The 24,710-nt window shown below is 38.9% G+C and overlaps 1 protein-coding gene across 1 annotated transcript in view; it reads right to left on the bottom strand.

The window, feature by feature from the left end:
* Positions 1–24,710, bottom strand: part of LOC115223189 (hephaestin-like) — a 42,397-nt gene continuing 17,687 nt past the window's right edge. Inside the window, exons 7-14 of the mRNA XM_036512113.1 lie at positions 23,460–23,728; positions 20,770–20,969; positions 17,397–17,550; positions 15,457–15,669; positions 13,648–13,855; positions 5,150–5,766; positions 2,821–3,138; positions 1–178 (exon numbers count right to left, since the gene is read on the bottom strand). Coding sequence (XP_036368006.1) covers positions 132–178; positions 2,821–3,138; positions 5,150–5,766; positions 13,648–13,855; positions 15,457–15,669; positions 17,397–17,550; positions 20,770–20,969; positions 23,460–23,728 — 2,026 coding nt within the window. The 3' untranslated portion in view covers positions 1–131. The remainder of the gene's footprint in view (positions 179–2,820; positions 3,139–5,149; positions 5,767–13,647; positions 13,856–15,456; positions 15,670–17,396; positions 17,551–20,769; positions 20,970–23,459; positions 23,729–24,710) is intronic.

Below are 24,710 nucleotides of genomic sequence, written 5' to 3'. Positions count from 1 at the left end.
TAAATTGTAAAAATGTGTTTATTGCATAGAAAATGTTCGAGGTTATAAAAGTTAATATGGAAAGTAATTAGAACCATTCGTGTTTAATATTTAATCATACACTGAATGGTTGGCAAAAGGATCCCTTTTCTCTAGTAGTCTCGGTTTCCAAACGGGTTGAAAGATCTTACCAGATGAGCTGAAAAACAACAACAACAATAACAAATATTATTATTATTATTATTATTATTATTATTATTATTATTATTATTATTATTATTATTATTATTATTATTATTATTATCATTATTATTATTATTATTATATTATTATTATTATTATTATTATTATTATTATATCATTATTATTATTATTATTATTATTGAGTGAAAGAGCAGTTCATGCCATCAAAGTGACACTGGGGTAAAATATACGAAGCCCAATATACCCATCATGACTACCCGTCTGATAAGGGTACACCAGGCACATGCATCACAACCATATGTGCGCGACATCGTGATCTCATATCAAGATAAACAGCACATGACCTTGCAGGTGGGGCCCAGTTAGAAATTTCTTCAGGTTGAGTAGCCCATCCCGCTCAAAAGGTCCCTGAATAAGGGTTGTTTAAGGATGTTGAAAGAACCACCCATGTTTATTATTATTATTATTATTATTATTATTATTATTATTATTATTATTATTATTATTATTATTATTATTATTATTATCATCATTATTATTATTACTATCATTATTATTATTATTATCATCATCATCATCATTATTATTATTATTATTATTATTATTATTATTATTATTATTAGTAGTAGTAGTAGTAGTAAAGAAATAGGTATTTCATCTATCTTTATGTTCTGAGTTCAAATACCGCCGATGTCGACTTTGCCTTTCATTCTTTCGGGGTCGCTAAATTAAGTACCAGTTGAACACTGGGGTCGATGTAATCGACTCATCCCCTCTCCCAAAATGGCTGCCCTTGTGGTAATATTTGAAACTATTATTGTTATTATTATTATTATTATTATTATTATTATTATTATTATTATTATTATTATTATTATTATTATTATTATTATCATTATCATTATCATTATTATTATTGTTTTTGTTATTATATATTATTATTATTATTATTATTATTATTATTATTAATATTATTATTATTATTATTATTATTATATGCACGACGGGATTTTTTTCAGTTTCTGTTTATCAAATCCACTTACAAGGTTTTTTAGAAGACAGCTGCTTCCAAACGACATGAAGGTGTTACGCAGAGGGACTGAATCGAACTGAACTATGTGGTTGGGAAGCAAGCTATTGCCACACAACCATGCCTATGCTGAAGATAGACGCCAAATCATCCTACCACGATATATGTGTTCTCGTTAGAACATAGTTTTCGTGGTAGGACGATTTGGTGTCTATCTTCAGCACACAAGGAATCCACTTAGTGGTCTTTCCTCTTATTTATATATCTGAATATAATTTGCAGTCCTCAGAGGTTTTTTTTCATATATATATATACTGGTCACCGGTTTAAATTAATACTATTTAATAATATTAATTTCTACCCTTGGTATTTAATTTATGTAAATGTATATATATGCGATTGAAGTTTACAGAAAAACAAATGACGAAGACATGTGTATAAACAACAAGCAGGTGTATTAGTTTAACGCTCGGGAAGGTGAGAAAGTCTTTTAGGTTTCGAGCCTACGCTCTTCAACAGAAAGGAACACGAGGAAATAAACAAGAGAGAGAGAGAGAGAGAGAGAGAGAGAGAGAGAGAGAGAGAGAGAATAAGAAAAAAACCTTTGGAGTTAACGATCAATCATGGTGATAGTACATATATGTGTATGTATGCACACACACACACACACACCACACACACACACACACGCATACACACACACGCATACACACACATTCTTTTATTTGTTTCAGTCATTTGACTGCGACAATGCTGGAGCACCGCCTTTATTCGAACAAATCGACCCCCAGGACTTATTCTTTGTAAGCTTACTACTTATTCTATCGGTCTTTTTTTTGCCGAACCGCTAAGTTACGGGGACGTAAACACACTAGTATCGGTTGTCAAGCGATTGTGAGGGAATAAACACAGACACACAGACACACAGACACACACACACACACACACACACACACACACAGCGGACTGTGAATTAATTAGTAACGTATCTCGCACATCCGGGTATCTCGCACATCCGGGTATCTCGCACATCCGGGTATCTCGCTTCGCTGTCTTTTACTCGCATTGCACGAGTATAATTTACTGAACATGTCGGTAGTGCATCGTGCGTTACTGTATTTGACGTATTTGGTGCTAGGTTTTATCACAATATGAATAAACAGGGGTTGTTTTCTTTGCGACTGCATACAGGACAAGTAGAGTAAAGGCGGCCTTTTTGTGCTATTAGCAACCAAGCGTTTGAAATTTATCAACAAAGTGTTTCTTTGAAGGCAATAATACGATAGAATACTTTTCCTGTTGATGGATGCCATGAGCTGTTGCAGTATATGGCGTTTTTCAGGGAGGCATAGTCAGCAATTACGAGCTGATAAATGAATAAGGAGCTCATTATCACTAACTTTCTCTATCTTTCTCATAGATAAAAAAGCTAGAAAGATAGATAGATAGACAGATAGATAGATAGATAGATAGATAGAGATAGATAGATAGATAGATAGATAGATAGATAGATAGAGAGAGAGAGAGAGAGAGAGAGAGAGAGAGAGAGAGAGAGAGAGAGAGAGAGAGAGAGAGAAGTTATAAACTAGAAGTGAAATAATACATACAGCGCTTCTTCAGAATTGTGTAAACGGTTTCCATGCCGGCGGCGATATGGTCGTTGACGTGACAGTGTAAGAACCAAGTACCAGGGTTGGTGGCCTCGAATTCAACCTGGCGTGTGGTGCTAGGCGAAATTGTTATGACGTCACTCCTCTGACGCATTCCGGCTTTGTTTATGAACGTCTGACCGTGGAGATGAACAACGTGGACGTCGTTCTCGCTTCCATACGACATCAAATACCAGGCAACTTTATCACCAACATTAATTAACAGACCTTCATTGTTGCCGTAGATTTGACCGTTAATTGAGTGAAATAAATTACCTATTTGGAAGATATGAGAAATTAATGTTAAATACTGATTGTTTGAAATAATCGTTATTATCTAACCCCTGCTTTATATTCTTATCTTAAGAAAATCATGGAGGGGTTTTATATATTTTTAAGGATCTCATTAAGTTAGACAGTTTAATGCCTAGTCCTGTTGCTTTAACAAATTATGAGTATACTTTTATACTAAGACAACCATCGCTTAATATAATTTTAGGTTTCAACAAAGTTCCCTGCTATAGCAAACACCGGCTGAGATTTGAACCATGGCATTCAGGTTTTCCCAGTATAGAACTAAGGTATATTCATAAATGGTATTAACAGCTACGCAAATATGACTCGACTAATTAGCAGTTAGTATGGTGAAAAACTCGCAAATATCAAAGAAAGTATGCGAGTTTTCCCAGCGAAACAGTTTGGTTGAAGATTCTCGAACGATGGTTTACAGCTATAAAAGCCTTTCGAATGAAACCTAACCAGAGAGCCACTAACCGTCAAGGGGAATCTCTGCTGCTTGTCTCTGAGAGTTGTCCTTTCTTCTTACCTTTTCCATTTCTTAAGTAACATACTTATGTCGTAATCAACATAAGCCAACATCTTAAGTTGTAATGTCTAGTAAGAAAAGTTAATTATATGTAGATTTAGATTGTTCGCGCTACGTGCATAATGATATCTAATTTCTTTATTGCCCACAAGGGGCTAAACATAGAGGGGACAAACAAGGACAGACAAAGGGATTAAGTCGATTAGATGAACCCAAGTGCGTAACTGGTACTTAATTTATCGACCCCGAAAGGATGAAAGGCTAAGTCGACCTCGGCGGAATTTGAACCCAGACCGTAGCGGCAGACGAAATACGGCTACGCATTTCGCCCGGCGTGCTAACGATTCTGCCAGCTCGCCGCCTTAAAAAAGTCATTTGAGGTTCCAGCGAGTTTCGAACTCACGACCATCTGCGTGTTAAGCAGATGTGATAACCACTACACTACATGCATAATGATATCTAGCAAATTATATACGTACAGAAGATTCCTAAGCATGACGCTCGTAGGACGTTGTTCCATCAATTTGTTCGATATACATTTGTTAATATAACGATGAAGGTTAATAGAAATATTTGAAAACTCAATTAGACTTTAGTGCGGTCATAGTCTACACACATAATCTTCCTCACATTATGAAAACTATGACTAACAACAACATTCCCATTACACAGGCAGGACATCCATCTATCTATCTATCATCTATCTATCTATCTATATCTATCTATCTATCTATCTATCTATCTATCTGTCTGTCTGTTGTCTGTCTGTCTGTCTGTCTGTTGTCTGTCTGTCTGTCTATCTGTCCATCTATCTATCTATCTATCTATCTATCTATCTATCTATTATCTATCTATCTATCTATCTGTCTGTCTGTCTATCTATCTATCTATATCTATCTATCTATCTGTCTGTCTGTCTGTCTATCTGTCCATCTATCTATCTATCTATCTATCTATCTATCTATCTATCTATCTATCTATCTGTCTGTCTGTTGTCTGTCTGTCTGTCTGTCGTCTGTCTGTCTGTCTGTCTATCTATCTATCTATCTATCTATCTATCTATCTATCTATCTATCTATCTGTCTGTCTGTCTGTCTGTCTGTCTGTCCATCTATCTATCTATCTATCTGTCTGTCTGTCTGTCTATCTGTCCATCTATCTATCTATCTATCTATCTATCTATCTATCTATCTATCTATCTATCTATCTGTCTGTCTGTCTGTCTGTCTGTCTGTCTGTCTGTCTGTCTGTCTGTCTGTCTATCTATCTATCTATCTATCTATCTATCTATCTATCTATCTATCTATCTGTCTGTCTATCTACACACGGGTGCATGCACGCACGCACGTACACACACGCACGTACACACACTCACACACACACACACACACAAACACACACACACGCATGCACGCACACACACATTGCATGTGTTATATAAGATAGTACTACTTCACTTACTTTCCTCGAAGTCCTCGTCACCAGATATCTTCTTTCTACCTGGAGCATAATAGTTGATGTTGTCTTTGAAATACCAACTTTGGTTCTCGTCCAAAACCCAAAACAAGAACACAAATTCTTTATCGACGTCCTTTCTTTTCTCGTTATTATTCAAAATACCTTTTCGACAAATAATTATCGGACCAATCAATCCACTGTAGACATCTTTAATTGGGTCCACAGCCGAAATGTAATGCCATGAAATACAATTGGGGTCTTTAGCACCTGGTCCAGAACTTGCTGGAACTCTCCAAGTATATTTAAAAGTACTGTTGGGCATTACTTTAGAAGCAGCAGTTGGATTACTTGCATTATAAAGTTCTCCATCTTCCTCATTCTGAAAATATAACCCATGGGGAAGCATAGAATATGGTCTGGACGCCTTGTTCTTGAAATGCACCTCAATAGTTTCTCCGACCTCAGCTCTTATTATTGGCCCCATGACTCCAAGATGTACATCGCTGCTGTCTCTCACAACTCTTTGGTCGAATTTCTCGTCTGTATATTCGCGAAACAGAGCTTTCTTGTATACGGAACCGATGAAGTATTGGTTATGACGGATATAAATGTTGCCATCCCTGAGAAAATACAAAACGTTATATACTGGTTGAGTACTCCGATGTTGTCAGGCAATTTTCGCAATAGAATGCCATGGCAGACTTTCTGACTCTTTACTCTTTTACTCTTTTACTTGTTTCAGTCATTTGACTGCGGCCATGCTGGAGCACCACCTTTAGTCGAGCAAATCGACCCCGGGACTTATTCTTTGTAAGCCCAGTACTTATTCTATTGGTACCTTTTTGCCGAACCGCTAAGTGACGGGGACGTAAACACACCAACATCGGTTGTCAAGCGATGGTGGGGGGACAAACACAGACACACAAACATATACACACACACACATATACATATACATATATACGACGGGCTTCTTTCAGTTTCCGTCTACCAAATCCACTCACGAGGTTTTGGTCAACCCGAGGCTATAGTAGAAGACACTTGCCCAAGATGCCATGCAGTGGGACTGAACCCGGAACCATGTGGTTGGTAAGCAAGCTACTTACCACACAGCCACTCCTGCGCCTGAGTATCACATTCATATAGATTTTTCTTCATTTTGACGGGGATTTTTCAAATTTTTTCCCCACTAAACCTTTGCAAATGATAGGGAGTGGTTGGTGGGAAGAAGCTTTTTATGAAAAAAAAAAGGTTTGAAAATTTATGAATTTTTCACCCCACCCTCTCCCAATCAGTACCGATTTTGGCCATTAAAAAAAAAAGATGGTTAAAAAGATGGTTAAAATACGGACAATTTAAATATGAAATTTGTTTCTCTCCATAATTTCAAAATAATGCTCAGACGAAAAGGTGTGTGATTTAAGGGTGGCCTAGCTGTTGTTTCTAGCTCATCCAACGACCACCTGATACTTTCCTCGTTGTCACATGCAATGATATTGTTAATTTTTTTCCTCTGTAAACTCATTTTATGGAATGTTGATGCAGTCGTCCATTGCTGGGCGCTTTAGTCAACAACAAAAAATTTGTAATCAAGTTTTTAATCTCCCACCCTTAACCAAGTGAGTCCGTGTGTGTGTGTGTGTGTGTGTGTGTGTATGAAAAATACATATTTACTAACATAAAAGCATGGTATGAAAATAAATTATCTTTTACAGGCGTAGCTATGTGGTAAGAAGCTTGCTTCCTATCCACGTGGATCCTGATTCAGGTGTACTGCGTGGTACCTTGGATAAGTGTCTTCTAGTTAAGCCTCGGGCCGACTAAAGCCCTGTGAGTGAATTTGGTTGACAGAAATTGAAAGTAGCCCGTCGTGTATATATATATATAACGGGTAGGTTTACGAAAAACAAAAGACGAAGGCAGGTGGAGTACAAACAAACAAATGTATTAGTATAGCGCTCAGGAATAGAAATAGAAAAAGTCTTTTACGTTTTGAGCCTACGCTCTTCGACAGAAAGATACACAGAAAAAAACAAGGAGAGAAAAAATGCGTGTAGGAGCTAACGATCTATTATGGCGATCTATCTATCTATCTATCTATCTATCTATCTATCTATCTATCTATCTATCTATCTATCTATCTATATATATATATATATATCCTTCACCACCACCCTATATACACTAACGCCTGAATGACAGCGGTCCCACTTTTTGATTCAAACTGTTGCTGTCAACTTCGACCGAAAGATGAATCACAGCTAAGCAATATTAATTTAATTCAGCCCGTGCCTACCAGTAATATTTCTGTGCAATTGATTGATCTTTAGTTATCCCTGTTTATCTCTGTTATGTTATGACTTTTACTCTGTCTATTTCAGCCTCACGCCTCGTGTTATACATTTATATAATTCTATAGTTCATCTCAATATATCGATGTCTCAGATAAATTTCAGCCTCACGTCTTGTGTTAAATATATATATAATCCTATAGCTCCCTCCCTAATTATTGATCAGCCTCACGTCTCGTTAAATATAGAATAAATATATCTATATATATAAAACTGTAGTTGTGTGAGTGTCTGTCCCCTTCGATTTAGATTCCTAACTACTCCCACATTTTGCGGTGCAGTTTAACCAAATTCGGGTATCTTATAGTTGTGATTCATATCGAGCCCGTCTGCGTATTAGCGCGCGTCTACGATGAGTCTACGATTTTAAAAATAATTAAACATCATTTTTTATTCCATTTTAATGCATAATTTTTCGTGTGTCGATGGCGGCGGAGTTGGCGTCCATGGTCACACCTGCACCTGTTTGCTTCTCCCCCTTCTTCCCTCCCTCGTGAAGCTGTGGGGAAGGGAGTGTAAGAAAATCAACGTCGTAAAGCGTTGTCAAGGAGACCAGCGTTCTTTTAGAACAACGACTTCATGGCTTGAAGACACCAAAACAGAAATGGCTAAGAAAGCCCGAATTGGCATCTATAAGGGAAGTAACTCTCTAAAAATGCTTATATAGTTATTTCTCTTACAAACCCGAGCAACGCCGGGCGATACTGCTCGTATATTTATAATTTTATAGCTCCTCTTACTTATCGATGTCTAAGATAAATTTAGCTCACGTATCTCCCATAAATCTGCAAAATATCTCTCTCTCAAATTTAGGTATTTTATACCTACTAATAAGTATTCCTTTTCCAAGAAATAAGAGGCGCCCCTACATGGCTGGTAATTTTCGCGGTGCACCCGCCCTCCCACCCCCTCTACCGTTACAGGAAGTCCTAAATTTTCTCATCCTTGTTGTCTCCCATGTACACTTCAAAGTCTTACGCCACCCCCACCTCCTTCCATAAAAGGTAGTGGTCATTCATTGCAAAATATGTTAGTGTAGTGTAAGCGGGTTTGAACTTGAGTTTTATTGTTTGTCTATGAATCCTGCCAAACGCGAGTTTTCTTTTCAGGTTCATGAAGCTACTAGGGCCAATACCTCCCACACCCTCAGGGTTGGCACCCTCAATGTTGGCACACTGAAAGGCAGGTCTGGCAAGATCGTTGAATTGCTTGAACGGAGGTGTGTTGATATATGCTGCATTCAAGGAGTGAGGTGGAGAGGAGGTCCTGCTAGGTTCCTCGGGTTTGAACTTGAGTTTTATTGTTTGTCTATGAATCCTGCCAAACGCGAGTTTTCTTTTCAGGTTCATGAAGCTACTAGGGCCAATACCTCCCACACCCTCAGGGTTGGCACCCTCAATGTTGGCACACTGAAAGGCAGGTCTGGCAAGATCGTTGAATTGCTTGAACGGAGGTGTGTTGATATATGCTGCATTCAAGGAGTGAGGTGGAGAGGAGGTCCTGCTAGGTTCCTCACAGGCAAAGGACAGAGGTACAAGATTTTCTGGGCTGGGAATACTGACGGGGTCGGGGGTGTGGGTATACTTATCGCCGAAAAATGGGTAGATAAGGTAATCGAGGTAGTCAAAGTATGCGACAGAATACTTAAGATTAGATTAGTGCTTCATCATAGTTTAGCAACCATTATATCGGCCTATGCCCCTCAGCCAGGGCTACCCGATGGACAGAAAGACCGTTTCTATGACACCCTACTGCAGACCACCTCATTGACGAACGACAGGGACCTTCTCTTTGTGGCTGGTGACTTCAATGGGCATGTTGGACGACATGCTGGGGGCTTCCATGGCGTACATGGAGGCTACGGTTATGGTTCCCGCAACGAGGAGGGAACCAGGCTGCTGGAGTTCTGCGATGCGAATAGTCTTATGGTTTGCAACACTAACTTCAGGAAACCTACAAGCCATCTGGTCACCTAACGATCGGGCCGACATACTAGCCAAATCGACTACATCCTTGCCAGAAAAAGGGAAAGATGGCTGCTTATAAATGCCAAAACCTTCCCAGGCGAAGAATATACCCCACAACATAGACTGGTAGTTAGTGACTTTAGGATCAGGACTAAGAGGACGACTAGAAGACGACCAACATGGAGTAGAAGGGTATGGAAGCTTAAAGATCCTGCGAATGGACAGAGATTTAGAGACATGTTACTTGAAGCCTTTGACGAAATAGAAGGGAGTATAGCTACACATGGGGTAGAAGACAACTGGACGCTTCTAAGGGACAACCTGCTGAAAGCCACTGACCAGATCTGTGGCTGGTGCAAAGTCCCCTCAAGACCCAAAATAACGTGGTGGTGGAACAATATTGTTGACAGGGCTATTATACAAAAGAAACAGGCTTGGAAGGACTGAAAGAACGGTGGTAGCAGGGAAGTGTATCAGACTGCCAGAAGGGAAGTTAGGAGGCAGGTGTATTTAGCCAGAGGGGAAGAAGATAAGAAAAAAATTGCCAATGTTCTGCACCGTGAGGATGAAAGACTTGAGGTATTTCGTGTTGCAAGACAGTGTGTGAGAGAGAATCGCGACGTGGTAGGAGAGAAATGTGTTCGCAAGGATGACGGTTCACTTGCGCTAAATGAGGATGCAAAGAGAGAGGTTTGGAGACGCTACTATGAAAGGTTGCTGAATGAGGAAAATGAATGGGATAAAGAGAGTCTGCCGAATGTCGACCCAACAGAGGGACCAGCTATCCGAGTTGACAGTTCCTTAGTAGTTAAGGCAATTACAAGCATGAAAACAGGGAAAGCCCCAGGCCCATCAGGAATTACAGCAGAGATGCTCAAAATATCTGGTAGTGTAGGCTATAGCCTAGTCACCCGTATAGTTAACCAGGAGTCATACCCAATGACTGGTGTAGCAGCATAATAGTCAACTGCTACAAAGGTAAAGGTGACGCCCTAGATACAAATAACTACAGGGGTATCAAGCTGCTGGATCAGGTAATGAAGGTTACGGAGAGGGTTATAGCCCAACTAATTAGAGAGAGAGAGTTAGCTTAGATGAGATGCAGTTTGGGTTCATGCCAGGGAAAAGTACTACTGATGCAATATTCCTGGTAAGACAGCTGCAGGAGAAATACCTAGCCAACGATAAGCCCCTGTACCTGGCTTTTGTTGACATGGAGAAAGCCTTCGACAGGGTCCCCCGATCCCTTATCTGGTGGTCAATGAGGAAACTAGGGATAGATGAATGGTTAGTGAGAGCTGTGCGAGCCATGTACAGAGACGCTGCTAGTAAGGTGAGGGTTGGCAACGAGTACAGTGAAGAATTCCGGGTAGAGGTTGGGGTCCACCAAGGTTCAGTCCTCAGTCCCTTCCTATTTATCATAGTCCTCCAGGCAATAACGGAGGAATTCAAGACAGGATGCCCCTGGGAGCTCCTCTATGCTGATGACCTTGCTCTAATTGCTGATTCACTATCAGAACTGGAGGAGAAGTTTCAAGTGTGGAAGCAAGGATTAGAATCGACCTAGCCAAAACCAAAGTCCTAATAAGTAGGAAGGTAGACCAATTACAAACGCCTTCAGGTAGATGGCCCTGCTCGATCTGTAGAAAAGGTGTAGGTAGAAACTCTATAAGATGCACCAAGTGTAAGCTATGGACACATAAGAGGTGCAGCAATGTCAAAGGAAGGCTAACTAGGAAAATAGTTTTTGTTTGTGGCAGATGCTCGGAGCAATAAACACTGAAAATGTGCAGAGACCAACTTCTACCACTTTCCAGGGAGAAAAACTAGAAGTAGTTGATAGCTTCCGCTACCTAGGTGACCAAGTCAGTAGCGGGGTTGGGTGTGCTGAAAGTGTAACTGCTAGAGTAAGAATAGCCTGGGCAAAGTTCAGAGAGCTCTTACCCCTGCTGGTGACAAAATGCCTCTCGCTCAGAGTAAAAGGCAGACTGTATGATGCATGTGTACGAACAGCCATGCTACATGGTAGTAAAACTTGGACTGTGACTGCTGAGGATTTGCGTAAGCTCGCAAGAAATGAAGCTAGTATGCTCTGATGGATGTGTAATGTCAGTGTTCATACTCGACAGAGTGTAAGTACCTTGAGAGAAAAGTTGGACCTAAGAAGCATCAGTTGTGGTGTGCAAGAGAGACGTTTGCGCTGGTATGGTCATGTGACGAGAATGGCTGAAGATAGTTGTGTGCATTAAACGTCTCGTTTGCAGCATCATATACCCAAAATGTAATGAGAATTACATCGATGAAACAGGTTCAAAATTTGTAGATCGCATTAGAGTACCTAAACAACAAATCATAGATAATCCCATAACACGACTGGCCTCCATGCCGGTGGCACGTAAAAAGCACCATCCATTCGTGGCCGTTGCCAGCCTCACCTGGCCCCCGTGCCGGTGGCACGTAAAAAGCACCATCCGTCCGTGGCCGTTTGCCAGCTCCGTCTGGCACCTGTGCGGGTGGCACGTAAAAAGCACCCACTACACTCACGGAGTGGTTGGCGTTAGGAAGGGCATCCAGCCGTAGAGACACTGCCAGATCAGATTGGGCCGATGCAGCCTTCTGGCTTCACAGACCCCAGTTGAACCGTCCAACCCATGCTAGCATGGAAAGCGGACGCTAAATGATGATGATGATGATGATGATATATATATATAGATCGCTATAATAGATCGTTAGCTCCTACACGCATTTTTTTCTCTCCTTGTTTTTTTCTGTGTATCTTTCTGTCTAAGAGCGTAGGCTCGAAACGTAAAAGACTGTTTCTATTTCTATTCCTGAGCGCTATACTAATACATTTGTTTGTTTGTACTCCACCTGCCTTCGTCTTTTGTTTATTTTCGTAAACTTTCCCTTTATATATATATATATAGAGAGAGAGAGAGAGAGAGATTCATATAAACATGCATACATATAAACTCACACGCACACATGCAAGTATGTGTGTGTGTGTTGTGTGTGTGTGTGTGTGTGTGTGTGTGTGTGTGTGTGTGTGTGTGTGTGTAATGTGTATGTAGGACATTTCAAATAATTGAACAGCCAAAATTTCACGAATGTGAAGGAATTGACGATTAATGCAAATATAATTTTGCAAACTCCACCCTGCAAAACGTCTCGTTTACAGCATCATATACCCAAAATGTAATGAGAATTACATCGATGAAACAGGTTCAAAATTTGTAGATCGCATTAGAGTACCTAAACAACAAATCATAGATTTTTCTCTTAGGAATATTATACGGCATTTGAGTACATGGAAGTTTTAAAATAAACGAAGGAAATGATCAACTACGAAAGGCAAAAGAAGAGCACTTTGTAAGAATTCTAAATGTGAAACTAAACCGAAAATGGTCTATACTGCTAGAAAAAAATTATTTTATACAGATAATCCCATAACACGAGAGTTTGAAAAGCTGTAAACAGCGAAAGCGATATAACGAATGCTTCTTTCTAAAAGGTTTTATATAATTCTGACTTAAAAAAAAAAAATTCACATCTTATAACGCATTTCTTTTACTTGTTTCAATCTTTTGATTGCAGCCATGCTGGAGCGCTGATTTGAAGGTTTTTTAGTCGAATAAATCGACGCTAGGACTTATCTTTTTAAAATACTTATTTTATCAGTCTGTTTTGTTGAACCGCTAAGAAAAAAGGACGCAAACATACCAACACTTGTGTCAAACAGCGGCAGGGTACAAACATAGACAGAAACACACACAAACGCACACACACAAACACACATATGTACACAACAGGCTTCATTCAATTTCCGTCAACCAAATCCACTCACAAAGGTTTGGCTGGCCCGAGGCTAGAGTAGAAGACACGTGCCCGGGGTGCCACGTAGTTGAACTGAATCTGGAACCATGTGAAATCAATGTTATAGATCTAGAACTTTTTAATTATTTCCGGTTAAGCAAATTTGCCAACTGAGCTAATAACTGCTTTGGCAATCCTTGTGTGCATGCACAAAAGCAAGAGTACCTTGAGGTATATAAAAATTTATCTCAGTCACCAAATATACCCGGAGAAACTGGTTGAAAATTTCCCGCTTTGATTAACTAATATATGTGTATACGAGTAATAACTCGTCTTCAACTAATTCACACATACACATGACAGTACTTACTCATCTACATTATTCAAGTCGTTACCAGTGACTATACTTCTCTTCTTTGGGGCATGATCCCACCTTAATTCTTCTGCTGCGATAAAATAACGACGAATATTCGTTTTGCGAGGCAAGTCTGGAGCATTATAACATATTTTAACGTTGTAAAATGCCCTCATGCCTTCTTTGAAGTGAATCGTAGTTCGACATTCAAGGAGCCAGCGGCCTGAAATGATAAATAGAGGAAAAAAAGACGTAGGAACTGATCAAAAACAACAATAACAATGGCAAAAAATCCGTAACAGACTTGATTGTGCTGTAATGAGTAGAAAAACATTTGACAATTCGGGATAACGACAGCTCTTCGACGTTTTGTTCATTGTGGAATTTTATTATTTAAATAATAGGCGATGAGCTGGCAGAAATGTTAGCACGCCGGGCGAAATGCTTTGCGGTATTTCGTCTGCAGTTACGTTCTGAGTTCAAATTCCGCCGAGGTCGACTTTGCCTTTCATCCTTTCGGGGTCGATAAATTAAGTACCAGTTACGCACTGGGGTCGATGTAATCGACTTAATACCTATGTCTGTCCTTGTTTGTCCCCTCTATGTTTAGCCCCTTGTGGGTAATAAAGAAATAGGTATTTCGTCTGTAGTTACGTTCTGAGATCAAACTCAGCAGAGGTCGACTTTGCCCTTCATCCTTTCGGGGTCGATTAAATAAGTACCAGTTACGCACTGGGGTCGATGTAATCGACTTAATCCGTTTGTCTGTCATTGCTTGTCCTCTCTGTGTTTAGCTCCTTGTGGGTAGTAAAGAAATAGGTATTTAGTCTGCCGTTACGTTCTGAGTTCAAATTCCGCCGAGGTCGACTTTGCCTTTCATCCTTTCGGGGTCGATTAAATAAGTACCAGTTACGCACTGGGGTCGATATAATCGACTTAATCCGTTTGTCTGTCATTGTTTGTCCTCTCTGTGTTTAGCCCCTTGTGGGTAGTAAAGAAATAGGTATTTCATCTGCCGTTACGTTCTGAGTTCAAATACCGCCGATGTCGACTTTGCCTTTCATTCTTTCGGGGTCGATAAATTAAGTACCAGTTGAGTACTGGGCTCAATCTAATCGACTGCCCCTCCCCCTAAATTTTGGGCCTTGTGCCAGGAGTAGAAAAGTATATTATTTAAATAACGATTAGTGGAGTGCACACGATTTCTCTATATTAATGGCTTCCAACCTTTGCCGATCCACAACTTACTGAATAAGGCATTATATTTTCTAAAGAATTCAGAGGATGCACTGAAAGTTATGACGTTCCAGATACGAATATGTCTATGTAAACAATACGATCGAACATAGAAAACAGGCAATGGGTGTATATACACATTTCAAGAGTCATTGTTCTTTCGTCAGTGATACATCCAACCCATCGACTATCTACGAACATATTGCTTAAGTAGTTTAGCAGTGTAACATAGTGCCGCAGATTATTTACACAACCGGAAACTGTCGCTAGCACTTTAATGTAATGGATTTCTCACAAAATAAAGAATAAAAAATGGTAAAAGGGAGGGGACGTGTTGCCATTTTCAAAGTTAACAGAAATTTCCTTGTTTGTCGAACCGAAAATATTCCAGTCACCATCAATGCCACCGTCTTCGCAACCTCCACCCCTCCACCTCAGCCACCCCTCCGCCCCTCCTCCCATCAACCACCACCGTTGTTACCACCACCACCACCACCATCGCCACCACCGTTACAGCTAGTAAATGTGAGAACGTGAAGGGACATTATATGTGATCTGTTTTGTTTCGTTTTATTTCGTTTGCTTTACCTGGATTTTGGGTTGTCATTTGCAAAGTCCACGACTGAGCTGGAATTAAGTTGCTTGTGTCTTCTCTGAAGTTTTCTTGTTGGAAGGTATGTCCGTGGAAATATGGCGAATGTACATCCTGTTCGTTTCCGAACGACATCACATACCAGTCAACTTGGTCTCCTACACACATATTTAATCCGGGGAGATTAGCATATACCAACCCGTTGATACCTGAAATACATGAAAAATTAATTTAGAGAAAAAATATTATTATTATTATTATTATTATTATTATTCCCTCTCTCAGCGCTATCAGTCTCTCGCTCCCCCTCTCTCTCTCATTCCCTATTACTTCCTCCTCTCTGCCACTTTACCTCTCACTTCAACTATACTTCCTCTGCTTAACACCTTTTATTTCCCCTTTTCTTTGTACCTCTCCTTTCAACCTTTCAAGCTTTCTACCTCTTCCATTGAAGTAAGTGTGACACACACCACAGGTACGTACAAAAACAAAAATTCAGCAAGGCGGCGAGCTGTCAGAATCGTTAGCACGCAGGGCGAAATGCTTAGTGGTATTTAATCTACCGCTATGTTTAAATTCTGCCATGGTCGACTTTGCCTTTCATCCTTTCGGGGTCGATAAATTAAGTACCAGTTGAGTACCGGTGTCGATGTAATCGACTTAACCCCTCATCTCAAATTTCAGGCCTTGTGTCTATAATAGAAAGAATTATTATTGCCATTACTATTATTATTATTATATTATTATTATTATTATTATTATTATTATTATTATTATTATTATTGAGTGAGAGAGCAGTGCATGCCATCAAAGTGAAACTGGGTTAAAATTTACGATAAAATAAGTACCAGTTGAGCACTGGGGTCGATATAATCGACTATGCCCTTCCCACCGCCCCAAATGTCAGGGCTTGTGTATATCGCAGAAAAGATTATTGTTGTTGTCGTTTAACTCAACAACTTTGCTGGATAATCGAAGAGATGGTGGCGTGGGTTTCCGCCTCGACATCCGAAACTCAGAGTTTTATCATGGCTACCGATTAATTACATTTACAGATAAATTCCTCTATTTACATAATATCGAGCTCTCTTTCATTCTTTTGTTGTCTTACAATTTCTATCAATATATATATATATATATATATATATATATATGTGTGTGTGTGTGTGTGTGTGTGTGTGTGTGTGTGTGTGTGTGTGTGTGTGTGTGTGTGTGTGTGTGTGTGTGTGTGTGTGTGTGTGTGTGTGTGTGTGTGTGACCTCGTGTGTACCTTTGGCGATTTTTTTCCTCTGTCTTCCCTTCTCTGGATCTTTCCTTCTTCTATGTTTCCGACGAAGAGCTCCGCTTGAAACGTTAAACCCCCCTTCTTTCCTGAGCGTCCAATAATACTATATTTGTTCCACGTCCTCGCGTTGTTGTTATTTTGTGTTTTCTTGTTTGGATTAACTATATATATATATATACACACATATATACACACACACACACACACACACACACACACACACATATATATATATATATATATACATATATATATATACATATATATTTATACATATCAATCTATCTATCTATCTATCTATCTATCTATCTATCTATCTATCTATATATATATACTCTGAAGCTTTACTATAGTGTCGTATATTAACGACTGCTATTTTCTGTAAATATTGGTGCACTGTTGTACTACTATCGCATTTACACACGCACGCACGCACACATATATACACACGCGTATACACACACAAGATGGGTTTTCATTTTCCTTCTACCAAATCGACTCCCAAGGCTATAGTAGAAGACATCTACCCAAGGTGCCAGGCAGTGGGACTGAACTCGGAACCATGTGGTTCGGAAGCAAACGTCTTACCACACTGCCAACTAATTGCGTCCACGTTATTTAACTTCGGTGTAGTTCCTTCGTTATACTTACCATGTTTTTTATTTGACTCTGCGAAATCCTCATTTGTAACGTCAACTCCTTGTGGATCTGTGGCAAATTTCTGTATGTTTTGATCCAAATACCATGATAGATTCTCATCAAATGTATTAAAGAGGAGGAAATATTCAAGATGGTTCCGAAGGAGCTAAATGAAGAAATAGAAAAAAAAAATTTTTTTAAATGAAAAGAATTTTTTAATGGCATTTTCATAGGTGCAGGCGTCTCTGTGTTCTAAGAAACTTGGTTCCTAACCACGTGATTCCGGGTTCAGTCTCACTGCGTGGTATCTTGGGCAAGTGTCGTCTGTTATAGTCTCGGGCCGACCAAAGCCTAGTGAGTGGATTTAGTAGACGGAAACTGAAAGAAGCCCGTCATATATATATGTGTGTGTGTGTGTGTATGTGTGCGTGTGTGTGTGTATGTGTGTGTGTGAGTGTGTATGTGCATGTGTGTGTGTATGTGTGCCTGTGTTTGTACCCTCTCCAGCACCATTACCCATAAACAGCCTTGCCTGGACTTTGGGTGGGAGGGGAACGTTCTAGGTGCAATCCCATGGCCATTCATGACCGAAGAGGGTCTTTACCCATTTACATATATAAATCAGGCTTCTTTCAGTTTTCGCTGCTAAATCTACTCACGAGGTTTGGTCGACCCGAGGCTATAGTAGAATACACTTGCCCAAGGTGTCACTGAACTCCGAAATATTTGGTTGGGAAGCAAGCTTCTTACCACACTTCAACGTATGGTTTGGACAGGTCCAGTTTCTGCAAAACTTGCAACTGGTTTCGTTAGCTAGCTTCAACAAATGAGAGTAATTGCTCGATTCTACCTCGCAAGGACGAGGTGGATTTTCATTAGCCACCGTTGCAAACGAATAGAGATACGAATTAGATGAATTGAACGAAAAAATGTTTTGGAATTGCAAATGGCGCTTGCTGTAAATTCATCGCAGGGAATTACATCGTGGCAAATATATTGTAATATTTTTTTAGCATGGCAGAAGAATGAGATGAGGGCCACTAACTTATTAACAAAGAAACAAAGAAACTAACTAACTAACTAACTATACATATATTATATATATATATCTGTATATATGTGTATGTGCGTGTGCGTGAGTGCGTATATATGTGTGTGTGTTATATAAAAGATGAGGTGGAAATAGCACTGAAGTAAGTCTAAGACATTCCAATTTAAGAGGGAATTTAATAAAAATGATTTTAAAAATTATATAAAGAAAATATTACCGGTTTCGACATATCTCATCTTATCAACTATCAGTTAGATTTGTTAGAAGTTTGAAGTAAAAACAGTTTATCGTCTGTCTGGGGGTCCAGAACACGTCTGGAGATATTTCGTTGAAGTCTTCTTTAAATATAGTTTGGTATAGAGTTCAAAGTGTTAGAGAGTGAGGGAAGGGGTGTCTATTGTCTAAAAGAAATCTTTGTGTTCTGCCAAGGGAATGGCTAAAAAGCATTTATTGAATGGGTTTTATGTCCACCTGTGTGTGTGTGTGTGTGAGTGCGCGTCCGCGTGTGTTTTGTTGAATGTCCTTTCAATATGTTTGGAAAGTGACTACATGTGAATTGATGGGTGTGTATGTTGTGAAGAATGTCTTGAAGAAAAAATTTGGAATTTTCTTTGTATTAGATGTATTCTTTTGAGCGTCTCCATTTGTGTGTATGTGTGGGTGTGTTTGTGCGCGCGTGTGTTTTTTTGCGATGTTTTCTTTTGTGTGTATGTGTGTGTTTGTGTGTGTATGTGTGTACAGAGTTGTGTGCTTCTGTGTGTGTGTGTGTGTGTGTGTGTTGTGTGTGTGTGTGGTGTGTGTGCGTGCGTGTGTGTTTGTGCTGGCATATATGAATATTGGAAAACCGATTTAGGAAATGATGGGAAGTATTTTTTCAAAATGATAATAATATGTATAAAATTGTTTTTAAGTGTCTGTTCCTATTGATTGGTAATGGTTGGGTTTATATTTAATTATGGTTTATACTTGTTGATAAGTTGCCTTTATTTAGTCTTTCTTGTTGTTTGAAGGAACCTGAGCACTTGTAGAGGGGAAATATTTTGAAATTTGGTAAGACCATTCCTGCACAGGTTGCAATGTGACTGCTCAAAGGAATTATCCTTGTGCTTTGGTCTCGGACCTGTTAGCGATGGGTTGTCATTCTGTTGCGTAACGATTCGCCCGTCTGACCTATGTAATTATGTTGGCAACCGTTGCATGTGATTACGTAGATCAGGTTTTCCGTGTTGCAGGTGAGACTGGACTTAACTTAAATTCTGGTCCCTCAATTAGATAACGGTAAGTGCCGCAGTTTGTGACCATTGGGTGGGGGTGGGGGTTTCCTCGTGCATTTTTGCTCTAGTAAGAAGGAATTTTAGTGTTTTGGGCTGCCTTTTGCTTTTAATGATTTGTTCTTTTTTTTATATATACATGTATGTATGTGTGTATATATACATATGTATGTATGTATGTATGTATGTATGTATGTATGTATGTGTATGTATGTATGTATCTATCTATCTATATATATATATATCCTATGCATACACACACATATATGTATAGATGTACATACATACATACACATATATAGATTATTTGCTGAAATTGAAGCTGACAGTGTCTCGTGACATGAGTATCACGCCATTGCGATCTTGAGGGGAGAACGTATTGCTGTGGTGTGAATTGTGAAACAAATTCCTAGTTTCAGATTCAATAAAAAAAATCATATACTCTACAACATGTATTGAGTACTTTTCTTTCTTTCGTCCATCATAAACGAAGTCCGCCCGTACACATACCTACCAACCTACCTACCTACCTACCTTTCTACCTACCTACCTACCTACCTACCTACCTACCTACTTACCTACCTACCTACCTACCTACCTACTTACCTACCTACCTACCTACCTACCTACCTACCTACCTACCTACCTACCTACCTACCTACCTACATACCTACCTACCTACCTACCTACCTACTTGTATGTATGTATGTGAGTGAGTGTGTGTATGTGTGTGTGTGCATGTGTGTGAGTATGTATGTACAAACAGACACACACGCGCACACACATACACTTTGGATCAATTCAAATATGTCTGGGTCATATTTGACCTGTAAAAAGATTATTTCACTACGGCCTGCTATGGTGAAAAATTCCCGCTTTAGGCAAAAGGGTATTAAGAACACCAAAGTCTTTCCAGAGCGCCCTCTATATGATCTGGTAGATGCATTTTCATTTCTGTTTTCTCTCTTCAGTAGTAGGTACAAAGTAAGACAACTCTGAACTGACATGAAGTTTTCAAAGGTGTACATGCATTTTGAAATAATATGTTAAAATAAATACTTACATGTGGTCTGATATATTGACTGATACGCTTGCAAATAAGTAATGGACCAATGAGACCTGAGTTTAAATCTCTCACGTGATTCACCGAAGATTGATAAAGAAACACTTTACACATCGGATCTGAATCACTGAGTTTAGGGACGAAAAATTCATAGGTCTTCTTTTTCCCAGGTTTAACAATTCTGCCAGTTATTATTTTGCCTATAAATTAAGAAAAAAAAAATGGATTATTATAACTAATATGCGAATTCTTGTATGTTTTATTTTCGAAATGTCTAAATGCTTAAATATTATTTGTTGAATTCTATTTGAATTTTTCGTCGTATTAGCATCATGTTTTGCTTTGATTTCATCATTGGTCGTCACGAAATGCCTTATTCATCGATGTACAACATTGTACCACACCGGACGCGAACTAAGAAGCTTTAGTTCTAAACTGATTTAACACACACACACACACACACACACACACACACACACTCACACACACAATAAAGAACACGCCTGAAACAGGTGTAGCGAACCGCAATCCATTAGTGTCATTGTTTATATATATATATATATATATATATATATATATATATATATATATATATATATTATATATATATATAATATATATATGTATATATCTGTATATATCTGTATATATATATATATATATAAACGTATATATATATATATATAATATAAATAATATATATAAGCATATACATGCATATACTTACATATATATATATATATATGTATATACATATGCATATATGGGTACAGGACGTCAAAAAAAACGTGAACAACATGAAAAGCAAGAACATGAAATACAAAATCATGGAAAACGAACTTTTTTTGCGAACATCGAAAGAAACAAATAGAAAAGCGAGGCAGGCAACATAAAGAACAAACCCATCATCAGTTGTCCACTGTTTTATCTACTCCGCATTTCGAACGTTAGGACAGTCATTTCCGCAAAGCAAATTAAATAAAATTTGGGATTTGCGGAGGGTTAAAGTTGGTAACAAAAAAAAGGACAGTTAAAACACACTGTAAGCGCTGTTAAGCCATAACGAGGTGAAGTGGTGGACGCTGGAGAAACAAGCTTTGACAGGAGACAAAAATGTGTGCTATCTCTTGTAGCTTAAGGAGAAGAAAGAAATTCGAGTTAAAGGAAAGATAGCCGCTGGTCACATGTGAGCACCGAGAGAGTCAAGAAGGAAGAGTGAGGGAGAGAGAGAGAGGGAAAATTTTGTATATTATATATAGAATATTCGATGGTAAGTCAGAAAATAATGCATTTTTTTATTTGCATTACTTTTTTGTCTCATCCTCGAATATATAAAGGGTGAGTCGAAAAGCCATGCAAATAACAATTGCGCTATTTTCTGACTCATTCTTGTATATATTATAAATATGCATATGAGGAAGGAAATAGAAAGAGAGAAAGAGAAAGAGACATAGAAAGAGAGAGCGAGAAAGATAGAAAGAAAGAAAGAAAGAAAGAAAGAGAGAGAGACAAAGAGAAAAAGAGAATGACGGTAAGGGTGCACTTGGTAAATAGTTAAGTAGTAATGCATTTAATCAAGAGGTGGTATAATCTTCCAATGACTCAATTGATACTCATCGAAGTGTTAACATTTGGTGAAGTCCTCTCATATGACAATTTGATAATTTATTAAAATTGTTGAATATGAAGCCCCTCTACATACATGTAAACATATATACATGCACACATATGTATATATGTTGTATGTAAATATATACATGCATGTTATATACATGTATGTGTATATGCACGCATATTGTATATATATTTTGCACACACACATGCACACGGATATGCACATATACATGCACACACGCATCAGCGTGAGGTGGAAACCGGTGTATTCGAACAGAAATACCTTGCGATATCGCCCGAAGTATTCTTCATTGTTCAAATGTTGACTTTACATTTCGTAAGTTATGTGAAGGACAAAATAAGTAGTAGGTGAGAGTAATCGGATCCATATTTATTTGTTTATTGCCCACAAGGGGCTGAATATAGAGGGGACAAACAAAGACAGACAAAGGGATTAAATCGATTACATCGACCCCAGTGCGCAACTGGTACTTGTTTAATCGCCCCCCCAAAAGGATGAAAGGCAAAGTCGACCTCGGCAGAATTTGAACTCAGAACATAAAGACAGAACATAAGGCGGCGAGCTGGCAGACACGTTAGCACACCGGGTGAAATGCGTAGCCGTATTTCGTCTGCCGTTACGTTCTGAGTTCAAATTCCGCCGAGGTCGACTTTGCCTTTCATCCTTTCGGGGTCGATAAATTAAGTACCAGTTACGCCCTGGGGTCGATGTAATTGACATAATCCGTTTGTCTGTCCTTGTTTGTCCCCTCTGTGTTTAGCCCCTTGTGGGCGGTAGTGAAACACATAAAGACAGACGAAATACCACAAAGCATTTCGCCTGGCGTGCTAACGTTTCTGCCAGCTCGCCGCCTAATCGGATCCATATTACCGACGAAAAGCCTTAAAATGTGTGCCCCAGCATGGTTGCAGTTCAAACCTAGGTAAAACTAAAACAGTAAAGAACAACTAGGGATCCTGTCAAAGCAACCCCTGCCCACATTTCATCACGCCATCATCTTTGATGCTAAAAATGGTAGGGACAAAAAGAGAGAAGGAAATAATACGGTACTTACTGTCGTTGTATACGGTACCCTCGTTGGGTTTCGTATATGTTACACCATGGGGTAAGAAAGAGTAAGGTCGAAGGGTGGCAAAGTTCTTTAAGACCACGACAACTTTGTCACCTTCATAAACACGAATCACTGGTCCTAATAAACCCATGTTATCGGGAGTTTTGATTTTCGTGGTGAAAGTTGAGTCTTTGTACTGGAAAAAGCTAGCCTTCTTGTAACATCTACCAATTCTATGAGGTCCACTTGTAAACGCTCCTTCAGTATTCGGACTATTTTAGAAACAAAACATGAAAAAAAAAAAAGGAATGCAGTCAAGTACTCAAATCAAGATTTTAGATAAATCTTCAATGTTGTGAAATACCTTAAAACAAATGTGTTGGATTTACTCTTTTAGATTGGAGAATCAATTAATAGTTTAGAAAGGTAATCTGTTCATCTTACAGAACGTGGATATACTTTGCGTAGCCACAAAACTGCAGTGTTTGTCTCGAGAAAGCTTCTCGTGTAGAAGCATAGTGCTAAAAAGCACAGAAGTGTTGCAGTAGCAGCCAATAATGTAACAGCTTAGAGTACTGCTTATCAGTTTAGACTAATCTCACTGATTATTTGTGTTGACCGTGGCTTGTTAATTTAAAGTATCATTTGTTTACGATCAGTTTACGATGTGGTGTGTCAAGATAAGATTGTGACATATTAGATCTGAGTGCGAACTATCGAACTGAAGTGTAATTTATCAGAATCCAGTGTTACCTATTGGATCAGAGTTTGATATAACAAATTTGAGTGTGGCCTGTTAGGTAAGTCTTACCTTTCCAATTAGCATGTGATATAAAAAAATGAGTGTAATATTGATTTCAAATTTTGGCACAAGGCCAGCAATTTCACGGGGAGGTGATAGGTTAATTATATCGACCCCGACTGATACTTATTTTTATCGAACCCTAAAGGATGAAATACAAAATTAACCTCTGCGGAATTTGAACCAAGAACACAAAGACGGACGAAATGCCGCTTAGCATTTTGTCCGGCGTGCTAACATTTCTGCTCGCTCGCCGCCCGAAAGCTGACCAATCAAAATACATTATGACATACGAAATTAGTGAATGGACAACTAAATTAGAGTGTGACCGAATAATTTAAAGATCAACTAACAACATTAGGCTAAGATTTTCAGGAAAACTCTGGTACATTAGAGCATCGAACAAAATATCTTGCTGTATTGTTTCCGGCTCTAACTGTTCTCGGTTCAAA

This window comes from Octopus sinensis, linkage group LG22, assembly GCF_006345805.1.
Source record: "Octopus sinensis linkage group LG22, ASM634580v1, whole genome shotgun sequence".
In the NCBI taxonomy this organism is placed as follows: Eukaryota; Metazoa; Mollusca; class Cephalopoda; order Octopoda; family Octopodidae; genus Octopus; species Octopus sinensis.
The sequence above is the reverse complement of the archived record's forward strand: the minus strand, read 5'-3'. Positions and strand labels throughout refer to the sequence as shown.